Source organism: Bubalus kerabau, chromosome X (assembly GCF_029407905.1).
Source record: "Bubalus kerabau isolate K-KA32 ecotype Philippines breed swamp buffalo chromosome X, PCC_UOA_SB_1v2, whole genome shotgun sequence".
NCBI lineage: Eukaryota > Metazoa > Chordata > Mammalia > Artiodactyla > Bovidae > Bubalus > Bubalus kerabau.
The window spans coordinates 138,471,593-138,488,024 of NC_073647.1; the positions used below are offsets into that span (position 1 = coordinate 138,471,593).

General features: G+C 46.9%; 1 protein-coding gene across 1 annotated transcript in view; it reads left to right on the forward strand.

Annotated features, from left to right (window-relative positions):
- PCYT1B (phosphate cytidylyltransferase 1B, choline) overlaps positions 1-16,432 on the forward strand; it is a 112,359-nt gene that overhangs the window by 68,408 nt on the left and 27,519 nt on the right. The window contains exons 5-6 of the mRNA XM_055564107.1: positions 1,342-1,420; positions 15,671-15,813. Of these exons, the coding sequence (XP_055420082.1) occupies positions 1,342-1,420; positions 15,671-15,813 (222 nt within the window). The remainder of the gene's footprint in view (positions 1-1,341; positions 1,421-15,670; positions 15,814-16,432) is intronic.

Consider the following 16,432-nt stretch of genomic DNA (forward strand, 5'->3'; position numbering starts at 1 on the left):
TGCTGTGTGGCTCAGCCAAAAAATAAAAAATATATATATTACTTAAGTGTGAGGGAGGGCCTATTGCCATCAGTGAGATAGGAAATGAGGATTTGGGGTCCTCACAGTAGAGGTGATTAAAATCTGAAGGATGAATGAAATCTCTGAAGAGAGATTTTAGAGGCAGAAGAATAGAAGGCCAAAAAAACCTACTGTTAGAGGTAAGAGAAGAAAGAGAGACCAGCAAAGGAAAGAAACCAATCTAGTCCCATCAGTGCAGGCAGATTTACTGTCTGAGCCACCAGGGAAGCCCAAGAATACTGGAGTGGGTAGCCTATCCCTTCTCCAGGGGATCTTCCCAACCCAGGGATCTAACCCAGGTCTCCCACACTGCAGGCAGATTCTTTACTGTCTGAGCCACCAGGGGAGTCCAAGAATACTGGAGTGGGTAGCCTATCCTTTCTCCAGGGGATCTTCCTGACCCAGGAATCAAACTGGGGTCTCCTGCATTGTAGGCCAATTCTTTACCAGCTGAGCTACCAGGGAAGCCCTCATGCAAACAAAGACAGTTGGAAATACCTTCCAGTCCAGGATTCAAGTCTACCTTCAGTTCAGTTCAGTCGCTCAGTCGTGTCTGACTCTGCGACCCCATGAACTGCAGCACGCCAGGCCTCCCTGTCCATCACCAACTCTCAGAGTTTACCCAAACCCATGTCCATTGAGTCAGTGATGCCATCTAACCATCTCATCCTCTGTCGTCCCCTTCTCCTCCTGCCTTCAATCTTTCCCAACATCAGGGTCTTTTCAAATGAGTCAGCTCTTCACATCAAGTGGCCAAAATATTGGAGTTTCCACTTCAACATCAGTCCTTCCAATGAACACCAGGACTGATCTCCTTTGGGATGGACTGGTTGGATCTCCTTGCAGTCCAAGGGACTCTCAACAGTCTTCTCCAACACCACAGTTCAAAAGCATCATTCTTTGGCACTCAGCTTTCGTTATAGTCCAACTCTCACATCCATACATGACTATTGGAAAAACCATAGCCTTGACTAGATGGACCTTTGTTGGCAAAGTAATGTCTCTGCTTTTTAATATGCTATCTACATTGGTCATAATTTTCCTTCCAAAGAATAAGTGTCTTAATTTCATGGCTGCAGTCACCATCTGCAGTGATTTTGGAGCCCCCCAAAATAAAGTCAGCCACTGTTTCCCCATCTATTTCCCATGAAGTGATGGGACCTAAATTGCTTATTTAAAGTGCTTTATCATAGCTATTTTGTTTTTAAAAATATGTATTTTCATATCGCAGAAATGTACCCCCATCCCTGTGGTGATGTCACTCTTTTCTCTCTCTGACAGATTGACTTTGTGGCTCACGATGACATTCCGTACTCTTCTGCTGGCTCTGATGATATTTACAAGCATATAAAGGAAGCAGGTGAGGGGTCCTCCTGTGTTCACCTGTCTCCTGCAGCATGACACTGAGGTTTAGTAAGAGACGCCAGCCCTGGGTCTGTAGCACATGCTTACAAGGCACGGATTTTCAGATGTTTCCCAGAGAGCCTCTGCAAGTCTCTGTTGACACGTGCTAAGGCTCATCTGTGGCGCAGACACCAGTTAGGTGTTTATGTAGAAATTAACCTGAGCACCAAAATACTTGACTTCCGGTTTGAGGCTCAGTTTTAGAGGATGTAAAATCACAGGACTCTTATTTGAATAATGCTTGATTTACAATGTTGTGTTAGTTTCTGGTGTACAGCAAAGTGATTCAGCTATACATATATATGTATTCTTTTGTGTATTCTTTTCCATGATAGATTATTACAAGATATTGAATATAGTTCCTGTGCTCTACAGTAGGACCTTGCTGTTTATCTATTTTATATATAGTAGTGTGTATCTGCTAGGGCTTCCCAGGTGGTGCAACTGTTAAGCCACCTGCCAAAGAGGAGACATAAAAGACATGGGTTCAATCCCTGGGTCGGGAAGATCCCCCAGAGAAGGAAATAGCAACAACCCACTTCAGTATTCTTGCCTGGAAAATTCCATGGACAGAGGAACCTGGTGGGCTAAAGTCCACGGGGTCACAAAGAGTCAGACACGACTGAGCAACTGAGCACACACATTAATCCCAATCTCCTAATTTATCCCCTCCCCCAACCCTGTTGTTTGAAGGGCAATCATTTTCCTCATTAACCATGAAATTACTCTATGCTCCCAAGAAAGTTCCTTCCAGAAGAGGACAGATAACTTGCTAATTAATGATGTGGACTCCCTGTCTCCCTAGTCTAGTCCTACCATATGTCATCCTGTCACATGATAATATCCTCAGGCACCATATACAGAGGCAAAAAAATGGATACATTTATTTGTGGAATCAGGTAAACGGCTTTCCTGCTGAAGCAGTTAACTCATGTCCTGGAAGGCAGACAAGGTGCCTGAGCTTTGGCAGTTGTCCCATTTGTCACTAGGCCTTTCTCTTCGGGGCAGAGACTCTGGTTGGTCCCAGGGACTTACTGGGGGGCTGGGAAGAGGGGAGTTTCCTTCCCTGTGGGCTCCCTAGAATTACTTTCTTTGTCCAGTGCTCGCCATGCGCCCATGCTGCTCAGACTCTAGGGAAATGGCTGCTGGGGCATCAGAGCAGACCTGTGGTTTAGACCCTCGGTGGGGCCTCAGTGCTCCCTGGTACCATCTGCCTCCTCTTTGTCCCCTCCTGCCCTGATTTGCCCATACCTCCTTGTGCCCTTGCCTCTTCCCCCGCGTCCTGAGGAGAGGGCTGTGTTTTCTGTCCCAGGCTGGCCTCTTTACCCTCCCTTCTCTGGAGCATGTTTTCCTTCATTCTTCCTCCCTTTGTGATCCAGGGTGCTCACTCTCCGGTGGTTTCTCATCAGCTTACAAACACACAGAAGTCTGCAGAGACTAACCCCAGACCTTCCTCCCGCCCTCCTCCTGCCTCTCCCTCTACTCACATCCTTGCTCAGTTTTCCTCTCAGGGGCAACTGTCATTCCTCAGCCACGGGTGCTGACTTTTGTCCCATCCTGGCTCAGTTATCAGATGGCCCTTGGGCCACCCAGTCCAGTGGTCTCAGCTCAGTCCCTCCAGACATATGTTCTTCTCCTACACACTCTTGTCTTTGCTTCCATTTCCACCACACTTCTGGGACCTTCTAATTTCCCGTTGCTCTCTGACCACTGCCGGGTTTTATTGCTGGGTTTCTCTCCCTATCTCACCAGCCTTGCTCTGTGCTCTACCTTCCACACACCCTACACTCCAGGCACACGGAGTCTGTCCTTTGTACATGGAGTCCGCTTTGTCCCTTTGCTCCAGTTGTCCTCTGAGCTTGGAATGCCCTTCCTCTGAGTTTCTTGGTCAGGGCCCCCTGAGGAGCCAGCCTGGACATGCCCTCTTTCCCTGGGGCATGATTCAACACACCCTGCGCCCTCCTCAGATGCAGATACTCATTGCACAGAGACCTCCTTTTCAACTGCCTTCTCTTGGCAGCCTGATTGTGTGTGTGTCCCTAGCTAGAGTGAAGTGTCGCAGGCCATGGCCATGTCTCATCCATCTCTGCATCCCCAGCACAGTCCCTGGTACATCTGTGGTGCTCCTTGAGTGCTGGCGGAACAAGAGAATGCTTTTATAGAGTATGATGGGGAGGGAGCCTACGATGGAAGCCTTTGTCTGCAGGGGCTCTTCCCAACGCACGGGGAAAGGAGCCATTTACCTAGATAGCATTACCTAGATAATTGCACAACACACTTCTGTCTTGTGGAATTGATTGTTCGTATCATTTAGATGTAAGGGTGATATTTTGGCCTGATTGATACTGTCCTTCGTATCCAGTTTGTTGGCTTTCTATTGGTATTTTGACCTCTGAGTCCCTCACACACCTCTTTATTGAAGGAGATGCTCATGATATGCTAAATTACTCCAAACCATCTTCGCCTTACAGCCCAACAAAATCTCAGTGAAAGATGGAAGGAATCACTCTTTGACTTGTTTCAAAAATGACTAAGATCCAAGGACTTCCCTGATGATCCAGGGGTTGGGACTCTGTGCTTCCACCGCAGAAGACATGGGTTCAATCCCTGGTCGGCGAACTAAGATTCCACATGCCATGGGGCACGGCCAAAAAACAAAAACAAAAACTCAAATGACTATGATCTGAATGAAAGATCTTTGAAATTATATCTAAAATTTGCATTTTTCTCGCCATACTTTATAACAGGCAAGAACTCAAAATTTTTAACTGCTCTTTTGGTGAATGTATAATGGAAAGTAGTCTTGGCTATCCCCAGTGCTGGTCATTTTCCTGAGCTGAGGTTTTCCATCAGTATCACAGGATTTCAAATCAAACCAGAAATCAAAATAGTCATTGCTGGGGGTTTTTAAATACCCAGCCCACCCAGAGTATATAGATTTGGATTACATAAAAAGACAGCTGGGACAACTGAACTGAACAAATTCTATCTTCTTGGAGGGTCATATGGTTTTCCTGACTCTAAATGTGGAGCTGTCCATGGTGGAGGGTGCAATACAGTACATTACCTTGATTCCTAGCTTCTCCACCCATCTCCCTCCATCAGACCACCTTTCATAAGCCTATTGCGCCCTGAGAACCTTGGAGTGAAGAAGTGTTTGAGGAAGGCATGGGCTGGAACTGGTATTGTAGCTAAAGATAGGTGCAGAAGTAGTGGGTCAGCCAAAAAGTTGTTCGTGTTTTTCTGTACAATGTAACAGAGAAACTCCAATGAACTTTTGACCAACCCAATAGATTTTTCATGGCTTAGTTTAATTTCTGCTATTTTACTCTCTACCATTGGAGAAGGAAATGGCAACCCACTGCAGTATTCTTGCCTGGAGAGTCCCATGGATTGAGGAGCCTGGCAGGCTATAGTCTATGGAGTCACAAAGAGCTGGACATGACTGAGTGACTAACACACACAACACACACTGTCTACCATGAGTGAGTGAGTGAAAGTTGCTCAGTCCTGTCCAACTCTTTGCAGCCCCATGGACTATACAGTCCATGGAACTCTCTAGGCCAAAATACTAGAGTGGGTAGCCTTTCCCTTCTCCAGGGTATCTTCCCAACCCAGGGATCAAACCCAGGTCTCCCACACTGCAGGCGGATTCTTTACCAGCTGAGGCACAAGGGAAACCCAAGAATACTGGAGTGGGTAGCCTATCCCTTCTCCAGGGGATCTTTCCAACCCAGGAATCGAACCAGGGTCTCCTGCATTGCAGGCAGATTCTTTACCAACTGAGCTAGCAGGGAAGCCATCTACCATACATCTCATCTATAGGGACTGCACTGCACCCGTGCATGCCTCCCTCCATGCATTAAAGCATCATTTGGCATGGCGCATGGCACAGACACTGTAGTAGAGTGAGTTACCGTGCTTTCCATAGGGACTTCAGGAAGCCGAATACACGCTCCATTATGTTTGAGCTGCCCCGTTGCTGGCGTCTGCCACCAGAGCCCTCTTCCCCGCTCCCTGGGGGCCGCCGGAACTCCACCCATGTTGGTCCATCATCCTCCCCCTCAGCCTGCGGCCGCTGCTGCCTTTTCCCAGTACTCAGGGACCTTCAGACTCTGAGCATAGCACAGGCTCCTGAGGGTCAGTTGCCCAGTCTTCTGCCCCCTCTCTGGCATCACTGTCAGCCCTGGGTACAACTGACGCTTGCACATCTCCCATGAGGGGGAGTGCCCTCTCTCCTGAGGCGGCCCATTCCATCTTTGGAAGGTTTTGATTCTTGTGGGTTAATGCATGAACTGCTGAGTGGATCCACAAGGCTGGAACTGTTGGTGGGGAAATGGGATATGAATATGAATAATACAGGGCCCTCACCTTCGAAAGAGAACACAGCCAGATATAAATAATTACACCAAAGTATTAGAAGCCTGTGGGTGAGGCGTGTCCAAAGGTGGGAGTATATGAAGAAGTGTAGGGTATTTGAAGAAAATCAACGATGTTCATGTGGTGAAGGGTGTGTGGAGGTAACAGCAGAGAGAGACTGGCAGGTGGTGGGACGGGTGGCTTAGGCTTAACTCTGTGTGTCACGTGGAGCCAGATGCCCCTCTGAGGCAGGGAGTGCCAGGAGCAGGTGTGGCAAAGGACCAGCTGGGGAGGGGGAGAGTAATTTCTGTAACCAAACTTTGTTGTTGTTCATTTGCTTAGTTGTGTCTGACTCTTTGTGACCCCATGGACTGTAGCACACCAGGCTTCCCTGTCCATCACCAACTCCCGGAGCTTGCTCAAACTCAGGTCCACAAGTCGGTGATGCTATCCAACCATCTCATCCTGTCGTCCCCTTCTCCTCCTGCCTTCAATCTTTCCCAGCATCAGACTCTTTTCTAAGGAGTCAGTTCTTCACATCAGGTGGCCAAAGTATTGGAGCTTCAGCTTCAGCATCAGTCCTTCCAATGAATATTCAGGTTTGATTTCCTTTAGGATTGACTAGTTTGATCTTCTTGCAGTCCAAGGGATTCTCCAGAGTGTTCTCCAACACCACAGTTCAAAAGTATCAATTCTTCAGTGCTCAGCCTTCCTTATGGTCCAACTCTCACATCCATACATGACCACTGGAAAAACCATAGCTTTGACTATAAGGACCTCTTGGTAACCAAACTTAGGACCTCCTGTCTCCACAGATGACAGAAAAACCACTCTTGACTCTTGAAGTAATTCAGACTCCTCAAGATTTGCACTCAGACTATGTGGACTGCTCAACTTTTGGCCTTCTCGTCCTGCTGTGATCTGAGTGTTGACTTGAGTGGGGTGAGGGTCTGGCTCTGCTGACCTTTGGGTCGTGGGATTTTGTGACCTGCTCAGCCATCATCCCTGGCTAGCAGATCCCCAGCACTGCCCTCTGACTCTCGGCCGCCTGTTCCATCTGTTCGCAGCCACCTCCCACTTTGGCTTGTCCTTGCCACAGCCTCAGCCGTGGGATTCACTTCCCCATACTACAGTCAGGCTGGTCTTAGGTCCCGGCTCCCTTCAGTGTTCCTTGGGAGGGTCTCTGGCCACATCAGAATTGCCCTCTGCCATCTACTGGAGGGCCTTGGGGGGTGCCACATTAGGCCCTAAGGAACGCTCTCCCCAGGCCCCGCATGTTGGCATGGGGTCTCTGTGGGGCCATTTCCTCCCAGAGTGCCTCGAGGTGAACAAGGCACTAGCCCCTCTACTCTGGGCTTTCTACGGGGGTCTCTTCCTTGCCTCTGCCCCTGGGGGTTGAACCCACATCAGGGCGAGACACAGGCCCTGCTCATAGTCTCTTGCTCCTGCTCCTTACCTCCTGATCCCTCTCTGGGCATTTCCCTCAATCCCAAGAGGGACTTGTCTTCTTCCTGGAGGGCAGGAAACCGCCTTCATGTTAATTTCATGTCTTCCCCGCTCCAGGGCTTACAGTTAAACATTTTATACCCTGAGACCACTCAGCCTGTGATTCTCAATAATTAAAAGAACATTCCTAGGATTTAGAAAACCCTTTCTGCAGTCCTCAAAGCCCTTCTCTTTCAAATGAAAAGCCCTATCATTCATAATGATTCTTCTGCAAATGAGCTTTCAGAAGAGCCTGTTTTAAAGGTCAAAATCTGAAGACAGTCTCCTGTATTCTCAGCTATGTCTGCTTTCCCCTGAGGTGATGGAGGTCTCAGTGTCAGTGGGAAGAGAGCCTCAGGACAGACATCCTCCCCAACCTGGAAATGACCTTGGATAATACATCAGAAATTTGTTCTTCTACGTGTAATGTACTTAGTCTCCTTGATGGTGTTTCTGTTGGCTCGCATCATTCTGGGGCCTGCTGTGGAAGCTCCATGGTACCCTGAGCAGGTCTGTACTGTTCCCTTAGAGAGGGCTCCCTAAGGTCTTGGGTGGCCTTGGCCTTCAGCAGCTTGAAGCCAGGTTTTGGTTCCTGGCCAGAGATTGAGGTCCAGAGATTAAGGTGGAGTCTCGGCAGTGAGAGCACCGGGTCTTAGCCACTAGACCAGCGGTCAGTGACAAGGCCTTGGCCCTTCAGTTTTGCAGAAAAGAATTCCCACAAAGACAGAAAGTAGTGAAACAAGTCAAGTGTTTATCAGGAGAAAGAGTACAGTACGTGTGGATAGACACACAGGTGGACCTAGGGAGAGCCATGCCCTTGTGGTGGTTTGAATCAATTTTATGGGGCGTTTCTTCTGGATTTCCTTTGGCCAGTCATCTCGATCTGTCTGGTTCTGAGTCCATATTTGGTGTGTCTCAGGATCCTCCCGTGTGCACATGTGCATCACTCAGCCAAGATGGATTCCACTGAAGAGGCCTATGGGTAGTTGCCATCACTCCCCTTTTGCTCCAAGGAGCTTTCGAGTTGGGATAGGAGCTTTCGAGTTGGGACGGTTTCCTTGACTTGGAGAATGAGAAATACGTGGTCTCCTTATCTGTTATCTCTGGAGAAGGAAATGGCAATCCACTCTTGCACTCTTGCCTGTAGCCTGATAGGCTATAGTCCATGGGGTCACAAAGAGTCGGACATGACTGAGCGACTTCACTTTCACTTCACTATCTGTTATCTGGGCAGGGCCCAGCTTCTTCTCTTGATTGTCCTGCTATGGATATTTTGGAGTTTCTGTCCATAGGGAACAAACTCTAGTTGCTCACCCTGGCGGAGCAGGGATCTCTACCTCCCACCTCACCTTGGTGTTCAGGAGCATTGGGTAAGAACAGGAGGCTGACGTTCTCAAACACCAATCTTGTTTGTAAGGAGTTCCAAGAAAGAAAACCCCATATGCTTCAGACTTGGCAGGATGCTAATGGGAGAGAAACTGGCTGATGTGTCAGTAACACAGCTGTGGGTTATGGCATGAGGTGACCGTTACTTTTTAAGTCTTCGTAAGATCTGAGCTGTGAGCAAGCTGCTCCTTGCCTGAAGTTGCTGTGAGAGCCTAGTACAGACCAGTGCCTGTCAAGGGTACATGTGCCTGCAGATCCTGCAGGGTCTTGTGGACATGCAGCCTTGGGTTCAGGAGCTCTGCTTGGACCTAAGGTCCCCATTTATAAAGAGCTCCCAGGTTGTTAGCTAATGCAAGTTCCTAAACCTGACTTCAGAGAAGGCAATGGCACCCCACTCCAGTACTCTTGCCTGGAAAATCCCATGGATGGAGGAGCCTGGTGGGCCGCAGTCCATGGGGTCTCTAAGAGTCGGACACGACTGAGCGACTTCACTTTCACTTTTCACTTTCATGCATTGGAGAAGGAAATGGCAACCCACTCCAGTGTTCTTGCCTGGAGAATCCCAGGGACGGGAGAGCCTCGTGGGCTGCCGTCTATGGGGTCGCACAGAGTCGGACACGACTGAAGCAACTTAGCAGCAGCAAACCTGACTTAGAGTTGCATGGATCCAGACCAGGGATTCTGGTTCACCCAAGGCTACTCCCATGGTTACCCCTAGGGTTAACTGAATCAGCATTTCCTGGGGTGACAGTTCTTCAAGTTACCTTGTACAGTAGGAACAAGCATTTGCTGGTGGTTGCATTTCTGGGTGAAGAGCCTCTAGTGAGCTAAGAAAAAGTTAGCCTGCTAATTTTAGGGAGTAAAGCCTCAAGTTCTAGCTGTTGGGTGTAAAAACATGTCTACTAAAAAATACAGTCACAACCTGAAAGTAGAAAGTTATTTTATTTGGTGGAAATGTTTGGGACTCTGAGCCTAGGAGACAGCATCTCAGTAGCTCTGAGAAAACTGCTCCAAGGAGGCAGGAGGGGAAGTCAGGCTATATAAGTTTGCAACAAAGGGAGCAGGCAGTCTGAACATCAAAGATCAGGTATTAAGTTAAGGAATTTAGCATTCTGTGTATGGGAAGACGCAAACCTCTGGGCTCGCTGAGTTCATTCCTTTCATAGGCACCTCAGCTATCTGGGGCCAACCCTGTCTCCTGTTCACCTTGCTTCTTGCATTCCCCCAGCTCCTCAGCAAGAACCAAGGGGGCTGACGGCATCTGCTGGATCACAGTTTTGGGAGCCCTCATTCACATTTGGAGGCCAGAAATTGCTGATGGCTGTGACATTTCTTGCTGATTAATATGTCAGGAGATATTTTCATTTCACAAGCAGGTCCATTATTTTTCTAACTCTAAGCAGTCGATCATCCGATTGTTGCATAACAAATTATTCCCGCAGCTAGCAACTTAAAAGAACTCCTATTTTTCGCTCATCACTTTGTAGGACAGCCTCTCAGCATAGGGCTTGGCTGGGTGGTTCCTGCTCAGGGTCTCTCAAATGGCTGTATTCAGACACTGTCTGGGGCTGCCGGCATCTGAAGGCCCAGTTGAGCTGGCGGTCCCTGTGAAAGTCACTCAGTCAAGTTCGACTCTTTGCAACTGGAATTCTCCAGGCCAGAATACTGGAGTGGGTAGCCTATCTCTTCTCCAGGGGATTTTCCCAACCCAGGAATCAAACCGGGGTCTCCTGAATTGCAGGTGGATTCTTCACCAGCTGAGCTAACTTAAGGTCCCTGTTAGCTAACAGGTGGTGTGCTTAAGTGACTGGCAGTGAATGCTGCTTGTCGACAGGGAGCTCAGTTGGGGCTGGCACTGGAATACCTCCAGGTGGCCTTGCCATGTGTGGGCTCCTCACAGCATGGTGGCTGGGCTCCCAGAGTGCATCCTAAAGGACGCATCTGGAGAGCAAACACCTTCAGTGGAAGATGCAAATCTTCTTCTGACCTAGCCTTTGAAGTCACTCAGCATCGCTTATGCCACATTCCATTTGTTCTACTACTACTACTCCTACTACTACCACTAAGTCACTTCAGTCGTGTCCGACTCTGTGCGACCCCAGAGACAGCAGCCCACCAGGCTCCCCCGTCCCTGGGATTCTCCAGGCAAGAACACTGGAGTGGGTTGCCATTTCCTTCTCCAATGCATGAAAGTGAAAAGTGAAAGTGAAGTCACTCAGTCGTGTCTGACCCTCAGCGACCCCATGGACCGCAGCCTTCCAGGCTCCTCCATCCATGGGATTTTCCAGGCAAGAGTACTGGAGTGGGGTGCCATTGCCTTCTCCACCATTTGTTATAAGAAAGTCACAAAGGCCAGCTCAGATGCCCAGGGTTAGGGGTCGTGCCCACCTTTAATCCACCACAATTCCCATCTCTAAATTGAATAGTCTAGGTGGTATTTTACTTGCTCTGGGAGCATAGGAGTAAGACTTCTGTGTGACTTTTCATATGCACAAGGGCCCTTTCTTGCGATCCATTGATCTCCTCTGCTGATTCCTCACCAAGGGAGAGCCACAGTAGAAATCTACTTGGAGTCTGGGTAGAGAAGACATGGGAGAAAGATGCTCAGAAATGACGTCAGCATCCGTGTTGGGCTTTTATCCTCTCATCGAGGTTTCTTCTGAAAGTCTAAAATCACTTCATATGAAGCCAAGAGCTCTCATTGAGGTTCCTTCTGAAAGTAAAAAACCACTTTATATGAAGCCGAGAGATATAGAGGGCAGTAACTAAACCTTACAGCCCTCTCCTGTGTTTGTCAGAACACATGTCAAAATTCTCCAGCAGAGCCAGATGAGAAGATGAAGTTTAAATGAAGTAGACTGTAAGGTCCACATTCCTCATCATCATTCTAATATTGCCTACTACTGTTGAAAGTTTCCTTCATTGACATGTGCTTTGCTGCTTCTTAAAATAGCTCCATGACCAAATGCCGTAATTCTGAAAAGCGTGATAAAAAAAGGTTCTCTGATCATGCTCATTCCTGAATATTTTTAGCAGAGCAATAATTAGGATTTGGAGGAAGCCGGGTGCCTCATTATGTCAGCAGAGGGCTTGGCTTCCTTCAGAGACCCACCTCCTAACCGGCCAAAGCGAATCTCTCCCCAACCCCAGTTTCCAGTTACTCAGCCCCAGAGACCTCACCCTGTGTCTTCAGAGAAAGGGTGAGCCCATGTCACCAGTGTCCGTGTGTGACTAGACACTCCTCTTAACATTTCAGCAGGCAGGGCTCATGAGTGCGATGCCTGCCTGCTGAAAGATGGGACGTACTCCTCACCAGAAAAGCTCCTAGCTGCTCTCACTGATGTGAGGATGTGGTCTCAGGGCCCCTGGCTTGGGGCCCCTCGCCCACCAGAGCCCCCTGCACAGTTGCATCAGTTGAGTGCTATTAGTATCCATGCGTTTAGATGTTTCTGTCCTCTGCCTTCTACTTAGATTTGTGTTTTGAGCCCACTGTCTTACAGCGTGCTATAAGAAGTTTCTGGCCTCAGGGCCAGAGTATATTTGTGGCAGAGTGAGTGGAGGGCGCAGCGCTTGCAGGACACTGAAGTCCAGTGTGGCGAGGCCAAGGCTGGTCCAGCCCATTGCTCAGCTCTCCTAGGAAACAAGGAGAACAATGCCCGCCGCCACTGTGTAGCACAGAGACCTTGGCTTAGGGAGTGAAGGGGGAAAGAAGGTCTGGGAGGAGACTGGAGAGAAGCACAGGGAAGAGAGAAGACAAGCTGCTGCAGAGTCGAGGATTCAAATCTAAATACAAAGGACAGTGTTTGAATCTAAATACAAAGCCAATGAGGATGTTGAGCAGGATTTTGAAAGACTGTTCTGCAGCTCTGGCTGTGGGAGAGTGGATTTGAGGGGATAGAAAAGTGATATCCATGGAGGCTGGTTTTGAAGCTCTTGCTGTAATCTTTGAACAAAATGGGGTTAGGTTGGTTTAAATGGAGAATGGAGAGAAGCAGGTGAACCAGGGAGACACTTGGGAAGTAGGTTGGTGAGTGGAAATACATTGATTGGACATAAGGACTAAGGGAGAGGGAGGTGGCACGGGTGAGGCCAAGGTCATCTTGCACAGCCAGCGCATTTCTCAACTCTGGAGGCTGAGGTTAGTACTTGCCTCCTGAGGCTTGAGTGACTTGCTCAAGTCTAGAAACAGGACCCAGAACTCTTGTCCCTAAGCTCTGTCCATCATGCTGTGTCAGGCCTGATATCTCTGACTGAGTGTGAGCACCATCATATTAGATAGATTTCAATTGCCAGCACGTGATTTCAGTCAACAACAGAAGTATAAGCACAAACCAGAATCTTGTCTTTTTAAATTATTTTTTAATTTATTTTATATTGGAGTATAGTTGATTAACCATGTTGTGTTATTTTCAGGTGTACAGCAAAGTGAATCAGTTATATGTGGACATATTTCTGCTCTTTTTAAGACTATTTTCCCATATAGGCCATTCCAGAGTATTGAATACAGTTCCCTATGCTACACAGCAGGTTTTTAGTTATCTATTTTATACACAGTAGGGTGTATATGTCAATCCCACTCTCTCAATTTATTCCTTCCCTCCATCCCCTGGTAACCACAAGTTTGTTTTCTACATCTGTGACTCTCCTTCTGTTTTATCAATGAGTTCATCTGTACACAACATTTTTTTTTAGATTCTACATATAAGTGTTATCATGTGATATTTGTCTTTCTGTGTTTGACTTACTTCACTCATTATGACAATCTCTAGGTCCATTCATGTTGCTGCAAATGCCATTATTTTGTTCTTTTTATGACTGAGTAATATTCTGTTGTATATATGTACCACATCTTCTTTATCCATTTCTCTGTTGATGGACATTTAGGCTGCTTCCATCTCTTGGCTATTGTAAATAGTGCTTCAATGAACTTTAGGGTGCATGTATCTTTTCTAACCATGGTTTTCTCTGGATAGATGCCCAGGAGTGGGACTGCTGGGTCATGTGGTAGGTCTATTTTTAGTTGTTTAAGGGGCCTTCATACTGCTTTCTATAGTGGCTGTGTCAATTTACATTCCCATCCACAGTGTAGGACAGTCCCCTTTTCTCCACACCGACTCCAGCATTTACTGTTTGTAGATTTTTTGATGATGGGCATTCTGAGGTGATATCTTGTTGTAGTTTTGATTTGCATTTTTCTAATAATTAGCGATGTTGAGCATCTTTTCATGTGCCTCTTGGCCATCTGTTTGTCTTTGGAGAAATCTCTATTTAGATCTTCTGCCCATTTTTAAAAATATTTTTTAAATTTTGGTTTGGCTGCACTGGGCCTTTGTTGCTGTGTGCAAGCTTTCTCTAGTTGTGGTGAGCAGGGCTCCTCTCGAGTTGTGGTGTGCAGTCTTCTTATTGCCACGGCTTCTCCTGTTGGAGAGCATGGGCTCTAAGGCATGGGCTCAGTAGTTGTGGCTCACACAGGCTTAGTTGCTTTGCAGGATGTGGAATTTTAATCCATTTTGAGTTTATATTGTTGCATGGTGTTAAGGAATGTTCTAATTTCATTTTTTTACATGTAGGTACATGTAGGTGTCCAGTTTTCCCAGCACCATTTATTGACAAGGATGTCTTTTCTCCATTGTACAGTCTGCCCCCTTTGTGATAGAGTAATTGACCACAGGTGTGTGGGTTTATTTCTGAGTTTTCTATCCTGTTCCATTGATCTATATATCTGCTTTTGTGACAGTACTATCCTGTTTTGATGACTGTAGCTTTCTAGTATAGTCTGAAGTCAGGAAGCTTGATTCCTCCAGCTCCATTTTTCTTTTTCAAGATTGCTTTGAGAATTTGGAGTCTTTCGTGTCTCCATCCAAATTTAAAATTTCTGTTGTAGTTCTATGAAAAATGCCATTTGTACTTTGATAGGGATTGTATTGAATCTGTAGAGTTTGTTGGGTAGTATAGGCATTTTGACAGTATAGGTTCTTCCTATCCAAGAACATGATATATCTTTCCATCTATTTATGTCATATTTATTTCACCAGGTTCTTGTCTTTGATAACACTTGTGACTTCTTTACGGCCTTGTATTGGTACACTCAAATATATCTTTGAGGACTTTAAGGAAGTTCTATGAGAACTTGGCACCCTCTGTGCTTGTTTGTTTCTTCTCAGTCCCAGTAGAGTACAGATGAAAAGGCCTTCGTGTGGTGAAACCACCATTGAGAGTAGATTGCTCTTAGAAGGTGCTCTCATCGAGCACCCCCTGGGCATGTCTTTAGATCAGAGACAATAAAAATACTGCATCCTTCTTCTTTTCCTTTGCTATAACATGATGCAGAACTCCCTGAGGGAGAAGGGGAGTTGCTGTGATCTCACAAATTCTTTGACTCGACTGCTATGCTCCATTCACTTACTCATGTAATTTGCATGTATCGAGAACTTTCCATGTGCTAGACACTGGGGCACTGAACTGGGTGCTGGACACATAAAGATGATCAAGACAGCCTGTGCTTTCAGAGTGCTCCCTTTCCACAAGGAAATGGATACTGAAAATGCTTTTGTTAATGGCAGTCAAATTTATATTTTAATGGCTGTGGATTCTGCCTGGTGACATCAGGAAAGACTTCCCAGAGGCATAGCCTTAAGACTGGACCCTGTATGATGAGAAGCTACTCTGCAGCTGCTGTGGGCAGGGAAGGGGTTTCCGGGGCAGGAAAGAAGGGCTTGAAATGAGCAAATGCCGAGAGCCAGGTGAGTACCTGGTGCATCCAGGGAATGGGTCCAGTATGACAAACACGCAGTGTCTGTGGCAGGTAGGGAGTGCCTGGAATTGAACCTGGCAGAGTCGGCTGGGGCCAGATGTGAAAGCCACCTTGACCTAGGAGCTGCCACTTTGTCCTGGACAGGAGAGTCATTCAAGAAAATGGGTCACCTGAGATCATCTTAGTTGTTTTTTCTTCATCCTGTCTTTTCTATTTGAATAGGGATGTTTGTTCCAACACAGAGAACAGAAGGCATCTCAACATCAGACATCATCACCAGGATTGTCCGTGACTATGATGTTTATGCCAGACGCAACCTCCAGAGAGGGTACACAGCCAAGGAACTGAATGTCAGCTTTATCAATGTAAGTGTGCCAGCCCACACCTCTGAGGACCAGCGCGTCACGCTACTGCGGGCACTGTTTACAAATCACTTACTTTACACCACTCAATATTCTTGATGTTTGACATTTATTGTCTCATTCAGTCCACATAACAGCCCAACGATGTATTATTACCCCATTTTATAGAGGGAGAAACCAATGTCCAAATGGGTAACATAATTTGACCAAGGCATACAGGTAGTGAGTGAACATCACATTTTTTGAAGGAGCTGCCTCACCTCCCTTTCCACACCCCAACCTCCCCATTTAGAGTTCTCAGACTTGGATGAAGGGTTTCTGAGAGATCTGCCCTCATGAAAAGCAAGAGTTGTCTTCTGCTCCAAGGGAAGGAAGGAGCACAGAGGCACTAAAAAACTAAACCCAGAGAAAATGCTTTCTTGTTTTAACGGTTTACATTTTCATTTTATTAAGGCCTTATAGATACTCATTAGAAACTTTAACAGCTGCTTTTTTTTTGTCCAGAGAAATTACAGTCACTTTAAAAAAGCCCAAAGTCTTTGGCTTCCTTTTGTATTTCTGCTGTATTGTTCTCACAGAGCTGCTGTTAGTTTAATAATAGAGCACCCATTAAAACAATCTT